Below are 18,159 nucleotides of genomic sequence, written 5' to 3'. Positions count from 1 at the left end.
TAAAGAAGGTGGGGACTAATAACAAGCAATGATTGTCTGTATGACTATAAGCTCTGGCGAGCAGGGCCCTCACTTCTATTTTCTCATCTGAAAATGTTATTACTCTGTAATGTCTTATTTAGGCCTCATTCGCATTGCCTTGTGGCCGCAAATTTGCGTCCACATAAACGTCCCCATAAACAGCAACTGCGGCCCGGTGGCGGTACTATTTTTCCCCATGTTTGCGACTGTGCAGCGCGTTTTTCTATGGAGGAGTCACCTCCTCCTCTCCAGCGCTCAGCTGTATGCCCACCCAGCTGTGAAGCGCTGCAGAATATGGTAGAGCTATATAAATAAATATTTATTATTATATTAACAAACATTATCTTCAGATCTCTTCAGACCTCATGGACTATTCACCTATCAAATACGTTTAAAGTCGTGGATTTGGTTCTACATTTTAGATACATACTTTTCTATGTATTGCTTTACTAACCTTTGCCAAATCCACCAAGGTGTTGGCTTGATCGTTTAATTTTCGTTGCTCCATTTTAACACTTCGTAACCTAAAAAAAAAACAATTGTTTATTGATCTCCTTCTATCATTTGTTGAAGCTAAAATGACATGCATCTTGCAGAAGTCCATAGTATATGAGAAATGTCTTGAGAAATCGCATTGATCAGTTTTGTTATGTTTCTGTAGAATGAATAGCATGCTTCTTCAACACAGCAAAGCATAGAGCAGGAAAATGTGATGTCTTCAACTCCATCATTGCTCTGATTATAGAGTAAAAGAACAAACAACTCATTTATGATAGAGAAAAGCAGCAAGTATCATAACAGGCAGGTACAGGAAAACATACCAAACTATAACTATATTATCTAGCATACAAGCATATGCTCCTCCCTGTATCTGCATGTGCTGATACAAGTATAGCCCTTTTTAGTCTGAGATGGATTGGGTTAGAAAGTGTTTGATACCTATAGATGAAAATACAGTGATAAGTGAGAATTTCCATTACATAAAGTATATTTAAATTGACCAGCAGCTAAAACAATATGTACAAGATGACCAAAAACCATAACTCAACTCTACTTACTCTGTAACATGCTCCCTACATTCATCCACCAAGGGTTGTTATGGTTGTATTTAGATACTAATACGTCAGAACATGTATAAGGCCAAAGTTGTAATTCAGTTGAGCGTCATAGATGTCTTTATTTATGTTATTAGAGGAAAATGATAGAAAATGTCTTATATCATGGACACGGGTCAGGAAGTAAAAGTTCTCCTTACGGATACTGCAAATTAAGGCCGTCTTTTGGGGGTGTGGAGTCTTATAGTCATTGACACTCCACTAGGGGGATATATAATGTGGCTGGTGATACAGATACATCGTATATGGCTGCAAGTGTTAGGAAGAATATATACAATAATGGACATGGTCAGTTGTGTCAAATATCAGCAAAGTCAAAGCATCTATTGTTTAAGTTTAGCTAATAAACTTGAAATTATTGCAAAAAGATTGTCACATAATGACCAAGCCAGAAAACTGCTACTTCTATGGCAAACTCAGGAGTTGCAGTAGGAGTTAGCCTGCCTAGGTTATTATGGTTGAATATTTTTTTTAGAGACTTCACAAATTTAGCTGCATTGGTCAAAATAAAATAAAAAAAAATCAATTGGAAAAAGTTTATTTTACAGTACATTACATTTTTTTTAAAGGTGATCTGCCAGTTATATAATATGCAATGTTTTGTTTCGAACAGGCTTCAAAAAAGATCATTCATCTAAAGTTTTCACAAACAGTATTTATGGCTCTGCCTTTTAAATTCAGCTCAATTAGTATAATATGATGCTATGATCTTGCCAGTATTAATCGTGTTTCTGTTCCATCTTGCTTTCCTAGATATTTAAGGCCAATAGCGTAAAAACTCTCCTAAAGACTATTCATTCTGTATTAATACAATTTGTCTTTACTTTCTGGAGTTGCAGCCTTCAAATAGCCTGAACTTAACAAAACATGACCATGTACAGAGCCAACCGGCCCATTTTAGATTCATATATTGTTGAATTGTTAATAAGGTGATCTGAGAGCATTGTTATTACTTTTTACTGCCATGAAGGATAGTAGTCTATGCTGCAAACGTGGACAGTAAAATAAGAGTTTCAACAGTCACAAGAGGAATGCAATAATTAGAAGAATTCCTTCTTTGTGTCCTAAATGCAAACAAACCTTTATTTATCCCCTCAACAGTATTGTGTAGTGTCATAAAAGCGGTATGGAGAAAGCTCACGGGCTGAGCACTCTCCACAAAGGGTGGGTGTCTGCTGTCTTATATATCAGATATTATATAAGACAAATATGAATAAATTAAAAAAAGAAATCATTAAAACATTAAGTATTCTGCCGCCAACTTAAAAATAAAAAGTGTCATGCCCTATCCCTGGAGTCACACCCCACAATCACGAGAGCGGTCCCGTTCTCACTAACTGATGGAGCAGCAGGTCGAGCATGTGTCCTGCCTCTCCATTCAATACCTTTTAAGAGTAAAACATTGCTGAGAACAGCTCTCTGTGCAGAAAAACTATGTTACTTTTTTATCAGAGATAAAAAAAATCACAAGGGCAACACAGTGGTTGGCATTACAGCCTTGCAGCGTTAGGGACCTGGGTTCAAATCCCAGGGTCAACATCTGTAAACAGTATGTATGTTCTCTCTGTGTTTGCGTGGATTTCCTCCAGGTCCTCCAGTTTCCTCCCACACTCCAAAAACATACTGGTAGGTTGATTAGATTGTGAACCCCATTGGGGACAGGGACTGATCTGGCAAGTGCTGTGCACCGCTAAGTAATCTGTGTGCGCTATATAAATAAAGGAATTATTATTAAAATCATATATCAATGCAATCTGGATCTGTATATCAGTGCAATATGCATTTATCAGATTGCACTGATCCAGTAAATTAGCCTTTTCAATCAGCTGAATACACCAGGATGGAAGCCTGAAGAACATGACTTCATGTACAGTGTGTTGTCCATCCTTTCACATTGGTAGAAGTGAATGAGAGCTGTTCCTGCAGTACGATCAGAAGGCTGATATGGAGCTGTGTTTTTCCCGCTTCGACCATAGTGTTGTATTGATGGGGGTGACGTCTGATGTCCTCAAGAGGAGTGATTTTATGGTTTGTCTGCAGAAAATGCATCAAAACTGCTCTGTGGAAACCTGGACTAATAATAACAGTCTGCAGATCACCTTATTACCAAAAATGTATAAACAAAAAATAGGAAAAATAAGAGATCTCTTCAATGTCTTAATTTCACTTATCACAGGTTTTACGATCATGACTTCAGGTTAAGATTCCATGACAGCAATCATATCAATAACTCATATGTGGTTGACAGGACAGCAGCCCATCTTCAGGCGCTGGCACCCTCTCAAGCATCAAAGTTAATGATCTAGAGAGAAATAATCAGTTCTTGGCATGCAGTTGGAAACAATCTTCAAAAGTTGGAAACAGCAGCTGATACAGCGTAACTTACTTCCGAGCTCTATTTTCATTTGGTTGAAAAAAAAAATGAAAAAAATAAAATAAAATAAAAACAAGACAAACAAAGGAAAACCTGTTTAAAATAAAACTGCAAGAAGGCAAACATGTTAAGGGAAACTTAGAAACAACACTTAATTTTCTATGTTCATCTTCATTTTTGTTGAAGTGGTTTTCTGGAAGAGCATGAATTCACCTAAATTGACCATATGATGTGACCCCATACAGTCTACAATTTGGACCTGAAATTTTTTAAAGCCATAGCATTCGTGTAACATGATACAAACAGCTAAAAAAAGCTATAGAGTGTACTAAAACTCTGCCTATGTCACTACATGTATGAACTGCCAGGAAACCACTTTTAATTATTCATTACTCTATATAATGACCAATTTTCAGCATTTTAAAGGTTAAAATTACTAAATTACTGTGAATACATTTACACATACCATATAGCAAAATCCTAAATTGGCAAATGTATCATGCATCACGTAGCAGTAGTTCCATTCATTATGGATGTTCCATCAATCTGCAGCGATGACTAGTCCCGACATCTGGTTATTATAGATGCCCTCTATGGGTATTTTTATGATTTAGCCTGAATTTTGCTGAAAATAAACTGTGCCGTGTAGCTAAATCCAGAATGATTGCGAGGCTTACACAGTCCAGCAGTATGAAAGACATTACACTGAAACCACATTAATATCTCTGAGTCTTTTACAGGATGGATCAAACAGAGACTAAAATCGTTTTCTACAATTGTGCTACTGAAGAACTCATTTAGCATGTTGTGTGCATTATGTGAGATAGATGCTGTATTTCTATGAATGAAATTGTTATCCCACTTGGATAATGATTGTAAGTGGTACTTGATGGGCCTCAATAACAAACACATAACAGATGTTTTAACCAGAAAAAAGACCTAAAATGCTGTCTAACATTAAAGGAAAACTACCACCAGGCTCAAGGATTGTAAACCAAGTGCACTTATATACTGGGGTGAGCCCCTCAGGCAGGATCCGCTCTTCTTTTAGCTTCTTATGTCATTGTTTTTACATAGGAAATCTGTAAAATTATGCAAATAAGCCTGGGGGTCCAGGTTCTGCATTTTCATTACAATATAATTGTTGGTTATTACTTACCTTGCACCCTCACAGAATTTTCTGTTGAGTCCCAGTTTGGTTTGGATGCATTTCAAAAAACACCATATGACTTGTCTGTGCTACTCACTTCTCAACTTTTGGCTCCCACCTTTGTGCTCCTCCCCTCTGTTCGCTCACCAGGCTGTGGACTCTGTGAACGAGCAAGAGGGAGGACCTGTACCGGAGCACAAAGGTGGGGGCTGAGAGCTGAGCAGTCGGCAGCAAAGACAAGTCACATGTTTTTTTAAATGCATCCAAACCAAGGCCCAGCCCCTGGGACTGCTCAGAGGATTCTGTCTGGGTGCAAGGTAAATTATAACACACAATTATATTGTAATGCAAATGCTTAGCGAAAGCAGAAAGGCAGATTTGCAATGCAGTCCCGACAACGTGAAGCGTTCCATATTTTACAGCATTGATGAGGAAAAATGCTTTAATCCTTAAAAATGCTTTATGTTGGGCTTCTGTAAAAAGGTGTTTAGTGAAAATGAGGTGACAGGTTGCCTTTAAGCTTTATTTTTGTAACAACAAGAGTATAAGAAGCTAAAAGAAGGGGTAATTCTGCTGAAGGGGGGACACACCAGCACTTAAGTGTAGTTGGTGTACAATCCTTCATCCTGGTGGTAGATTTCTTTTAATTAAAACATGTAACAATAACAGAACTGGCCCATTTCTACTAGTCAGAGTAGAGATCTATGGTGTTGGACACAAATGTTAAATACAGTGAAAGTGGACAATGTTTGGCAACGGGTTTCACACCAGAACATATTATTTCAAAAAACATATGCAAGAAGACATTGGCTGTTACTGGTCTACATTGGGGTCATGCATGAAATAATGTTTCAGACAATCATGCATCCACAAACAGGCAATCCAAGAAACTTGGCTGACATTCAGTTCACACCCGGGCATTTTTTTAGCTGATTTCTGGAAGAATTCAGAAGTTTACTGTACATGCACACCATTGGCCAAAATAATCAAACTTGTCCATTTCACAGATTTATGACATATGTATATAATCGGAATTACGGCATGGGTAATAAATGTATAACCTTTGAACTAATCCTTTGATATTCCTCCCAAAAATGAATGAATACATTAAAAACTGGGTTTTACCATTCGCCTTGTGAACGAAGTGTAAATCTTTCAGGACTGAAAGGCAAGTGTCAGAGTGTGTAGGTAGCACCCAGTTGTCAATTAATTCAAATTTTTTTTTAGAATTACATTTATTAGATAAGACACAGAATTGTTATTTCTTGTGGTGTCCAATTATTTTCTAAAACAGATATGTCAGGAAAAGTGACAGGTTCTCTTTAGAAGATAGTACAAGAATTCAGAATACAGAAACGTGCTTCTGCTTTTAGATACGTCTATTATATTGTGAATATGTCCCTGCAATGACTTTAATTCAGTTCTAGTGAAATGTGATGTCGCAGAGTTGCTCCACAGCCATTTGTGCTTCCTTGGGGGAGCATTAACATCATAGTCTTGGTATGTAAAGGTTGATACTATAAAAATTATGTATATCCTTTCAGATATACAGATAGTATTGGGATGTATTCTGGAGACTGCACTCATTAACATACAGTTCATCTTTTTAAAATATAAAGTTACCGAAAAGTTGTAGGAATCATAACAGCACATACTGACGTAAAAAAATATATTGTCAACTAATAATTATCCATATCAAAGGAAACACAAGTTGTAAGTATCCCTTTATTGGTGCTGTGCCAAAATAAATTCTTATCTATTATCACAGGATAACATAGGGGAGAAGTGTGTGATTGCTAAGGGTACAACTACTGAAAACCACTAATAATTGGGAGAACTTCGCCCCCATTGCCGTATACAGAATGGAGCTCAGGTGCACATACTCAACTTGCGTCAATTTTATGGGAGTTCTAGGATGACCGCACAGTTGTTCCATAGAGATGACTAAAGAGAAGGTTCTTCGCTTCAATCAGTACGGAGTGTTCTATTGAACCTGAGTCTATTTTGGCAGAACCCCTTTAATTTATTCCTGAAGGAGGACTAAAAAGTAAAATGGCGGTGTATGTCAATTTATATAAGAACCAGTTTTACTATGAGAGGTGATGAATGGCCCATTCCTCTTGCACCAGAAATCACTGGGGGGATTTATTAAGGCTTGTCCTGGACTTGCACAGCCAGGAATTGTGACTACTTCCCCCAAGTCGGCACCGGGGGCATGTAGTGATCCATGCCTGGGCACAGAGTGAGCCAACCATCTAGCTATGTATAGCCTGCTCCAGCTTCTGGCAGGGTTTGGGGAATTGTCCACTTGCCCAGTCGTCCGCCAGATATATTGAGAGGTTGCAGCCTCTTGATATATCCAATGTGAACAGGGAGCGGGATAAACACCCCCCACTGTATGTTTTAGAGCCCTTTTATGTCACTTGGGTTTAAAATCCCTATTTTTATGTAATCCAATGAACCACAAATAATTTCATTATCTGTATAACGAGTACCAAATTAGCCAAGATTTTGCCCCAAATCAGCAAGAACTTCACATTACATGGTAACAGATGTCACTATATTGGTCAAATATTGTGACTACCTCTTTATAAAATGGCAACATGTAAAATAAGAAATAAGTCACTTACTGGTGGATCGCCTGTAAGAATTTGCGCTGATGCTTCCTCACTTTTGCGTGGTCTATCTTTTTGACCAGTTTTGTGTTTTTGTAAATTAACCATGTTTCCCTGAGAACATTAGCTGCTGCATTTTTCACCTGTTGAGAAAACCAACACAACCTTAGTAAAACACTACAGGGTTTACGGACATTTCACAATTTACTAATTATAAGTAGCTCTCAAATAAAATACTACATTAATTACATCACACCAAAAGATGAGGTCATGAAATATCTTCCCATTTCATTTCATAAGTATATGTTATACGCATGTCAATGATTTTCCAAACTCAGTGTTGTTGTGGGGACGGAAAGGGTACCTGTCACCATTTTTTACCCCATTAAGCTACCCGCCCCCTCCGGTTGGATACCTATAAAAAATCTCCTTCAAAGTTATGTGAAAATGAGCATGAGTCACGTCTCATTGCCTGAGATGAGTCAAGTTTAATAGCTGCAGGGGGAATCTTCAGTTCTATAATACCTAGTAACATGCTTTTGGTGTCATATAAAAGATAATAATCTCATCTTTCAGATCATTGGGTTTTTGGTTCTGTGAGAGATAGAGCCAGACAAGCAGGCAGGTAGAAAAAAGTTAGTCTAAAGCTGCAATAACACCAGCCAGAATCAAAGGTACAGGCAGTCCCCGGGTTACATACAAGATAGGGTCCGGAGGTTTGTTCTTAAGTTGAATTTGTATGCAAGTCGAAACTGTATATTTTATCATTGAAGTTCTAGACAATTTTTTTCTTTTGTCCCCGTGACAATTGGAGTTTCAAAATTTTTGCTGTAATTGGACCAAGGATTATCAATAAAGCTTCATTACAGACACCTTACAGCTGATTATTGCAGCCTGGGACTAAAGTAAAGCATCCAGAGACTTCACCAGAGGTCACAGTGGGCACAGGGGTCCGTCTGTAACTATGGGTTGTCTGTAAGTTGTGTGTCCTTAAGTAGGGGACTGCCTGTACTTACTAGGCTCTGTAGGTAAGAACTAGGCGCACTCACAATGCAGCCTCTAAACTTGACTCATCTCAAATATCTGACTAGGAGATTTTATGTTACAAGTGTGACATTACTCATAGAAAAACATTTTATACCCTACATGTGGGAGTTAATAGTATAATGGGGTAGAATCCCTTTAAATCTTTTACCCAGAGACACAGATCTCATTTAGCCGAAAGATGTCAAGTGTTTATAGAAAGACAGTAGAGAGAAAATGACGGCCAGCCTATGCCATTACTCATCAGGTAGAGATCATGTTTCTAGGGCCGTGTTTGTAATACTCAGGCCTATAAATTTGACATCTTTATATAAGGCAGTACATGAGAGGTCAGTATTTCAGAGAAAACTGTGAGTGCAAATTGAAAGCAAATTTGTTCTGATTATTTTCAAATGGAGAGCAAAGAAAGGGACAGCGGGTATTGATTGGTGTGTGGGGAGAATAGATCAGCGGCTATATTTCTGGAAAGAATCTGATATCTGCTATGTGACCAGTGCCAAAGAATAGATACAAAAAATGGTAAGTTTCCCTATAAACTGGATATTCTTGATCTGGATCATTACAGACCCACAAGCTGGAAAATTTTATTGATACCACGTCTAGATGCCACATTTAAAAAAAAGAAACCATTTCTACATAACGTTACTACAATTTGAGAAGATGTAACAAAGAATATTACAGAATAAGGCCTCATGTGGGCATTGCAGGCCACAAGAAACGGGCCACGTACTGTTCCTTTGGGCCTGTCTGATTTTAGTGGCATAAGCGCACATAGTTGTGAGGGTGGATCTACCCCTGACCATGACATAAGGGTGGATATTTCCCTTTTGCCCTTTATGGCTGAGATAGGAATTAAGCATGATAAACCAGGGACAGTTTCTCATAGATCCAGGCTCTGTGACTGTGATAATCTTCTCATATGTGTCATCTATGGCCTCCTTCCTTTTATAATATAATTATATAATAATTATAAACTTTTATAATTATTCTAAATATGCTAGGTCTCCCCTCCACCTGTACTTCCCGCTGCTGCTGGATTACACAGACAGAGGGAGGAGGGAGAGAGCAGGGGGTTGGGTGAGACCTGCTCTGCACTGCGAAGGTTTCTGCTATTGAAACACTCCCAGAACCCCTCAGGCTCATTAGCATAATTTTAAAGGCTGTTTTTGGAAGGAAGGAGGCCATGCATAACAAATATAAGACAATTACCACAGTCATGGTGCTTGGATCTAGGAGTAAGGGTCCCTGGTTTATCATGAAGGATTTTTATGGTAGATTTCCTTTAAGGCCCTGATCCTCCATGATTGTAATAGTCGTGATAAAAAAATAAAAAAATAAAAGGTTACATACCTACCTGATAAAAAGGAAGATTGATGTGTCTTAATTAACTATTAAATAGCCTATAATATATTCATACATAGCCAATAATGCCCTTTTCACCCTTCTACTTATTTTGTGGCTGAACATTAATTAGTAAAAGTCATTTAATTTTTCATAAGAATTCCACATAAATGCTTGAAAAGAATCATTAGATAAGGAAAATCAATAGCCTGCGAAGAAGTTGCCTTTTACCTAATGTCTAATAATCTGTGTTGGGTGAAACTGCCTGAAACTACTGATGGTGAAAAAATGACTCTCACAACAATATTTACGGGGACACTCAATGTTCTACTCTAACAATTTGTATGCCTTTGAAAAGTCAATGTCGGGTTCCAGTTGCTATTAACCGAGACTGATCTTCATCTCATTCAGTCACATTGCTAGTGGGAAGAATATCCATTCAGCATATCAAAGCTCATTCGAGTCACTCACTTGCCTTGACCTTCCTGTTTTGATGTCCCATGATCAATCTGCAGTAAGATATCCTAATCATTTCTGCAATTCAAAGGAGCTTAATGGAAACTATTACATTTCCCTTCATGACTTAAATCCATGAGCAGCAGGGGACATCCGTTCTCAGCTTGGTTTTTCATCTTGCTTTGGTAGTTAACTCAGTTAAAATATCAGGGTGACCTACTTTTTTTTAAACTTAAGTACATATTCATTTGTTTTTGTTAGTATTGTGTTTGTAAATGAAGTTTGTTATACACTGTAAAACCAAGTTCCACCTGCGACAGAAGTTTTAAACAAACTATTTAAAGTTCCAACAAATTCTGTGGTCACTTGGATAAAATTCTTAAAGGGGTTATCCACTTTGAGCAAATGTTATTGTTTCTGTACTGAAAAGTTATACAATATTTAATATACTTTCTGTATCACTTTCTGGCTGTTTTCTAGATCTCTGCTTGCTGTTATTCTATAGCAGGAATCTGTATTGACTTCAATTGGATAGAAATCTGTCCCTGGTCATACTCATTCATCGATCCAAAATGTATATCTAAATTTGTGCATTGGTTTCCTAGTATTTTGTTTTAATCATTGTATTTGTTTTTTAATTGAATTTGCACGGTAATTATGTTGACATACTTACCCAGCCCCAACTGGCGGAACTAATTATATCATTTATATCATTCATTATTTTATCATGTGATTTGTAAGCATGTGTTAAAACATCTAGCTGTGCCCTAGCAGTCATGTGACCTTCCTGACCTGGAAGTAGTTTTAGATCATGTAACTTGCGATCAGTTGTGAAGTATCTAGCCATGCCCTTGCAATCATGTGACTTTCCTGACCTGGAAGTAGGTTTGAGGCATGTGACTTGTGATCATGGGTCAAGTATCCAGCCATGCCCTTGTAATCATGTAATTTTCCTGACCCGGAGGTAGTCATGCCGATATGTGTTCTCCCTGACCAGAAGTAGTGGAGCCATCAGCCATGTGTTTAAGTGATTAACCATGTTGTAGCCTTATCAGCGGCCATTGCACCCGGTCAGGAAGTAATCCCCATGTGGTTTAATCATCATGATTGCCCTGCTAGGTTTGTGATTGGGTAAGCTGTTTCGTTTACACATGTGCGTTGGTTATATCACGTAATTAAAGGTGAAATTATTGTTTGTATGATCTAACTTGTATCAGCCATGATAAAAGACACCAGAGTGTGTCAGAAACGCGTCGTTTAGTTGTAACTCACATCATGTCTTTGATGCAATATGAATAAAGACCAATAACTTTTAAAGCAATAGAGCGGGATCTTTTTGTTTGTATTCTATCATAAGCTGCCTGCAGATCGGTCACAATAATAATAATAATAATTCTTTATTTATATAGCTCACACAGGTTACGCAGAGCTGCACAGAGCTTGCCAGGTCAGTCCCTTTCCCCATGGGGCTCACAATTTTATGAACCTACCAGTATGTTTTGGAGTGTGGGAGGAAACCAGAGGACCTAGAGGAAACCCACACAAACACGAATATAACATACAAACTCTTGACACAATGTACAATCAGCTAATCTCCTCCTGCTCTATCATAAGCTGCTTGCAGATAGGACACAATGTACAATCTGCTCATCTCCTCCTGCTCTATCATATGCTGCCTGCTAATAGGACATTATGCTCATCTCCTCCTACTCTATAACATGGAGCATGCAGATAGGACACTTAGTGCAATCTTCTTAGCTCAGTTAGGACAGTATTTACAAGATCTTCAGCTCCTCTTGCTCTATAACATGCTATAGATTACACAATACGAATTTTCTATTTCTATGTTAATAGTATCATAGTCATAGTTTATACGGTTGAAAAAAGACACATGTCCATCAAGTTCAACCAAGGAATAGGATTGCTTGATGCATATTACATTTAAATGAATTCAAGTAATTACTTCCTTTAAATTTCGATTGTAAGTTTTCTAGTTTTATTTTACAAAATTCACTTCAGGTTAATGGTAACATGGCATTATGTGCAAAATGGATTATCCAGGGAGATTCAGTGAAATAATACTTACAGGAATGAGCTGCAGTATCATTAGATTAACTCATTCAATTACTGTAGAGATGTATATAGGTTTCTGCAGAACATCCCGGAATGTAAATTTTATTTCTGTTCATATGCACCACACAAGTAGCTAATACTGCTATGAAATATTGTCTACTATACCTAACAAGCCTGAAGGAGCCGCGGCTCATTGTAGCGTCCAAGTCACTGATCCTCCCACTTGGTGCTGCATTGCAACAGCAGATACACCAGAAATATGAAATATTAGAGTCCAAGTTAAGACATTTCAAGATTTCCTGGGGTGATGACCATGCACATCACTTACACGGGAGAGCAATAGTTGCCTTGGGTTGTTGAGCTGACTGTTACATGCTAATGGTCTATCATCTGGATTTCAATCTTTTCTGGTTGAAAAACATAGATTATTACAGTTTGTTGCTGCTGTTTTTAGGGTAAGAAAGGACTTCATATCATATGGCACCATGTGCACATAGTTCTGTCCTGGCATCATTATGGTCAGATCTGGTGCCAACACCTGGCTTACCTGGGAAAGTGCCGGGTCCCGAGGGTGCTGGAATGGCCCACTCAGATGCCGAAAAAAAATGTTGGACCCTGGATCATTTGCACCACTGTAGCTTTAAGACACTGGTACAATTGATCACCTTCCGGCTCCTGTTGTTGGGGTGACAGTGGGGTGACAGTGTGCCATATGTGGGGGACATATGTGGGGGACAACTTGCCTTATGGGGGGAAGTGTACCTTATGGGGGAGAGTGAGCCTTATTGATGAGACAATGTGCCTTATGGGTGGAGGGGACAGTGTGCCTTATGGGGGGGGCAGTGTGCGTTATGAGGGTAAGGGGCTGTGTGGCTTATGGGGGGACAGTGTGGCTACTGATACATTGTGGCTACTGGGTGGAGGCAGTGTAGTGCCGGGATGTGAGTTTTCCCAAGGGCCTACTTAAACCTGGGGCTGGACCTGACTATGGTATTTGCAGTACCAAAAAAGGAACCTGAATCATAGGAAAGTGCCATGGTAACCATACTTTCTCCAATATTGTTAGTGCTTCTTGACCTTGATAATGATTTTCCTTCAAAAACATTTTTACTAAGACCCTTGACTTTTTCACCATAATAAAAGAAAGAACATTGCTTACTTACTCTTTTAGTGAGCTGTGTATCCATCATGAAATTGTGAACATGTTTCTCTGCTTTGGTAAGTTCTAGCTTTCTTGCAACCACAGCTACCACAAGAGCGGTGCAACCAGCCCCCTGAAATCAACAAGATAAGAGAATAGTTATTTCAATGGTGCTACATTATTCCTGGTTTCCCCCACGAAAATATAACCCCTTGAAAATAAGAATGAGAAGTTCAGTGTTACGCCTGATATATCCTTAAAATCCAGATATGGACATATGAAAAAGTTATACATTTTGCGCAAGTCATGGTCAAAAAGTTACAAATATACTCCAGTGCTGGCCAGGCATAGGAAAAACTTTAGAAGAAGTTGTAGAAGAGTTTGAGTCTCAAAAAGCCCATCGGCTCGGGTGCCTGATATATCAACCTCTATGATAAATCAAACAAGGCAAAACCTGAAAAAAAAACAAGAAAAGACACACACAAATGTCATGAATAAAGATAAATGACCCCCAATATGTTCCTCAACAAAACACTAAGGGGGACAGTAATCATACTTTGTTTCAGGTTCACATTCTTTTGCACCCGGTTTGTTCGAATTTGTCACAAATTGTTCTGTGCTGGGTGGTTTTGCTGATAAAACAGATATAACATTATGATAATGAAGCTCTGTGGCCTCTATATCTGCTCTGGCGCTTGCTTTGCTGCTTCTCATAGAGAGTTTCTCTCTGATTGCATCATCATCTCCTGCAGTTCTCTTCCTGACAGACAGAATAATCAATTGCTGCACCATCCCCCAGCTTCTGTGTATAAGTCATTCAGCTCAGGTTGATTAGTGCTTGACTAGTCATGCTTTACTTTCAGCCATTTGTAATTCCAAGCTCCGTAAGCCAGTCTGTCCCAGCTTTCCCAAGGTCCTGAATGGTGTAATTGTTTTTTTTTTTCAGCAAAACCACTCAGCTCAGGGATTAACCAAGATATGATCCTGTACCAGTGTAGCAACACCATTCACAATGTATGTTTGCTTCATAATGCATAAAATCAAATGGTAGGTTTATTTTAAATTAGTTATCATAACTTCTATACTCCTAGTTATGAAACCACAGATAACTCTGGCAATATCGTATCCTAGCACAACATTAAAGAGGAAAAACAAGAATTTCTAAATGACAGAGTGTTAAATAAACCAAAGCAGCCAGTAATAGAAAATTGTCACCAATTATCAGTTAACATGAACATCGCAACAAAAGATTCAATATTTTATTCCTAATAATCCTCTCGCCAGGGTTTCCCCACTATTAAATATGTTTTGTTTAAAAAATACATCTATTATATCACAGATTTAGATGCAAAATTTTAATTTATCCACATATCAGTTTTTCATGAGCTTCTTATCAATTGATTATTTCTCTCTTGTATGAAAGCTACAAGAGCGAGCAAGAGGAAGAAGAGAAAGAATTTACACATTTAGGCTACATTCACACGATGTGTGCCCTCTGTACCGTTAGTACGATGGGCACACGTCGGCAACGGGGAGAGGAGGAGGGGATGAGCGCCATTCACCCCCGCCCCTCTCCCTACCAATGTATGGCGCACTGTGCCGTATTACGGAGAAAGATAGGACATGTCCTATCTTTCTCCCGGCTACGGACCGCTCCCGTACGGCGCTGTGCGCCCATTGCTGTCTATGGGGGACGTATATACGCCGCATATATGCCGGCCGTATATATGTCCCCCATACGGTCTCGTGAATATAACCTAAATGAAAGAAAAAAGAACATAAAAAATACACATAGACATGGAGAGATAGAAATAGAAAGTACGGTAGAGCGTGCGAAAGTGAAACAGAAAAAAGAGTGATAAATAGATGAGACATAAACATGTGCTGGCAGGGGTTTGAAGTCAGATTCTCTTTTGCTTGGCTCTGCCTGTCCTGCACTTTGTACCACTTTGCCTGGATAATTTAGATGCTCTCCAGTAGATGAGTGTTGAAATCTGGGGCTTGGAGCTGTCTACGGGTTGTTTGTATATAGATATGTTGAGTAGTTTTACAGTCCAGAGAGTTCACAGGTTCTAAAGCAACTTGAAAGATAGAGGAAATATGATAAGGTTGTATTATAAAACGTTCATCTGGGGAGTGAAAATATCTGACACAAGGAACATGTATTATCTCCTCCTGCAATCTCCATTAACTCCTCTACCTTTCATCACACATCCGTATCTAGTAAACTTTATACTACAGTTTCCTGCCTCTTCTCTTAACGCTTCATTTGTTGCTCACCATAATTTATCCCTGCTGTCTGATCTGGAGAGATTGACAATCAGTACATCTGAAACTATTTCCTACCCTGAATAGCTGGGATAAGCTGAAAGTAATGTGGAGGGAGCCGCTCTCACAGCTGCTATGTGACAGCTGTCAGTGAGTGATGTATGGGCGCATTTCACATGTCGCAGTGGCTGGTGGCAGAGATACATACTTTACCGTCTCACCAAAGTGAACTTGTCATGTTCTGTTTAAAGATACATTGCTAATTTTTAGAAAATGCTAATTGCCGGACACAAAACTGTCAAGAGTTGTACATCTTTGTAAATTGGTACTAAACCGAGACAATATAACCTACAGTTCTTGTAGCTTTGTAAGCTAAAATTAGTAGAGACTGACTGTAGGGATCTTCTAAAGAATTATGGCTAAAAAAAACCTGAGTTTTTTCCTGATTATTACTATTGTAACTCCAATTTTATGATCTTCTGTATGTGAATAATAATAGAAGTTCTTCATAGATTTTTTTTGCCAGTAGTAAACTTCACCAAGAAATTTAAAGAGAATGTGTCAAGCTCACGCCCCCCGCAAACAACACAAAGTACCTGTTAGTTGTCTTTCTACATGTTCCATTGATGCCTCTATACATGGGATAAGAGCCAAAAAAGTATTGTATTGATGTCCTGTGTTCCAGTTACTGAGGTGGGGAGCTGCAGTATATAGTCAAGCTACCCCCCACCTCATCACCAAGGCTGAAACCCCTAACCCGACTGAGAATGCCTTTCACTTTCACCCCACCTTCCTGAAAGAATGGTTAATAACATAGCAGAGCCGGGAAACACAAAGCTGCTGTCTCTCTCCGCTCCTCCTTACTCCACCCTCAGGAATTCTCTTCATCCTAATTAGCAGTGTCAGGGTCAGTGAGCAGGTAGGATAGCTTGGCTGTATACTGCAGCTGCCCACCTCCATAACTGGAACAGAGGACATCCATAAAAGTCTTTTTTAGAAGAATGGTGGCTCTAATCTCACGGATAGAGGCATCAGTGGAACATGTATAAAGACATCTAGCAGCTACTGTGTGTGGTTTGTGTGAGGGGGGTACCTGGCAACAGCCTCACTTAAAGAAACATAACTATAACAGAATCAAAAACTTGTACTTATTCATAGGTCTTTTATTAAGATGAAATAAAGCACAGGTTTTATGGATACCTTTTGTGGTAGCTTTTGGCATTTTTCAAAGACTAAACAACATATGATCTTGAGACAGGGTGAGCTTCATTTTGTGACTTAACTCCAAAGTCTCATAGAATGTAAGGTGTTATTTTGTTTCTATATGTACCTCATGATTTGTAAAGAGCTATGAAATATGATGGCCCTATATAAATAAGGATTTATTAGTATAATTTTATCATTAACATTATTAGTATTATTTTAACTGAATTAGAATATATACCGTATATGCCGGCGTATAAGACGACTGGGCGTATAAGACGACCCCCAACTTCTGCCCTAAAAATATAGAATTTGGTATATACTCACTGTATAAGACTACCCCTCTCCCAAATGAAAAAAAGTCTGCTTAAAACTTTGCAAAACAAACAAGAGAGCAAGTGCCTGGTGATCATAACTGTAAGCTGCGATATTAATAAAGATCCGACATGCTTCTGTAAGTGCCGCCTGTGACCCCCAGCTCTGTGACGCCGACCGCTGTGACAGGGCGGCTGCATTAGCATACAGCGCGCCGCCCCGTCAGCGCGTACTAAGCATGCGCGGCGGTCCCAGGAAGCGGCTCTCTGCGCGCTGACCGGGGAAAAAAAACACCTCACACAGTGCGGCCCCCGTATATCCGGCGTATAAGACGACCCCCCACTGTAGCCATTATTTTAAGGGGTTAAAAAGTAGTCTTATACGCCAGTATATACAGTAAATATATATAAAATATTTAATATTTGCATTATTATAATGCATTTTACCTGGTATAAAAGCTTCTTCATTAGAAATGTCAGTCATGTTAAATTCAAAGTATTATATTAATTAAAAAAAGGCAAAGTATACATTTTCATTTGTGATTGATAAATATATACACTGCTCAAAAAAATAAAGGGTACGCTCAAATAACACATCCATGATCTGAATGAATTACATTTTCTCGTTGAATACTTTGTTCTGTACAAAGTTAAATGTGCTGACAACAAAATCACAAAAAAAAATCATCAATGGAAATCAAAATTATTAACCAATGGAGGCCTGGATTTTGAGTCACCCACAAAATTAAATTGGAAACAAAACAGGCTGATCCAACTTTGATCTAATGTTCTTAAAACAAGTGAAAATGAGGCTCTGTATTGTGTGTGGCCTCCACTGGCCTGTATGACCTTCCTACAAGGCCTCGGCATGCTCCTGATGAGGTTGTGGATGGTCTCCTTAGAGATCTCCTCCCAGACCTGGACTAAACATCCGCCAACTCCTGGACAGTCCTGTGATGTCCCACATAAGCTCAATCAGATTCAGGTCTGGGGAATGAGCCAGTTTATAGCTTCAATGCCATCATCTTGCAGGAACTGCTGACC

At 38.8% G+C, this 18,159-nt stretch overlaps 1 protein-coding gene across 3 annotated transcripts in view; it reads right to left on the bottom strand.

Moving 5' to 3' along the window:
• Positions 1-18,159, bottom strand: part of KCNN2 (potassium calcium-activated channel subfamily N member 2) — a 113,730-nt gene that overhangs the window by 14,266 nt on the left and 81,305 nt on the right. For all 3 annotated transcript variants that reach the window (XM_072140801.1, XM_072140807.1, XM_072140816.1), the window contains 3 exons: positions 13,353-13,463; positions 7,291-7,418; positions 476-545 (listed from right to left, as the gene is read on the bottom strand). In XM_072140801.1, coding sequence (XP_071996902.1) covers positions 476-545; positions 7,291-7,418; positions 13,353-13,463 — 309 coding nt within the window. The remainder of the gene's footprint in view (positions 1-475; positions 546-7,290; positions 7,419-13,352; positions 13,464-18,159) is intronic.

This window comes from Engystomops pustulosus, chromosome 1 (assembly GCF_040894005.1).
Source record: "Engystomops pustulosus chromosome 1, aEngPut4.maternal, whole genome shotgun sequence".
NCBI lineage: Eukaryota > Metazoa > Chordata > Amphibia > Anura > Leptodactylidae > Engystomops > Engystomops pustulosus.
Note: the sequence above shows the minus strand (reverse complement) of the source record. Positions and strands in the feature narration are given on the sequence as shown.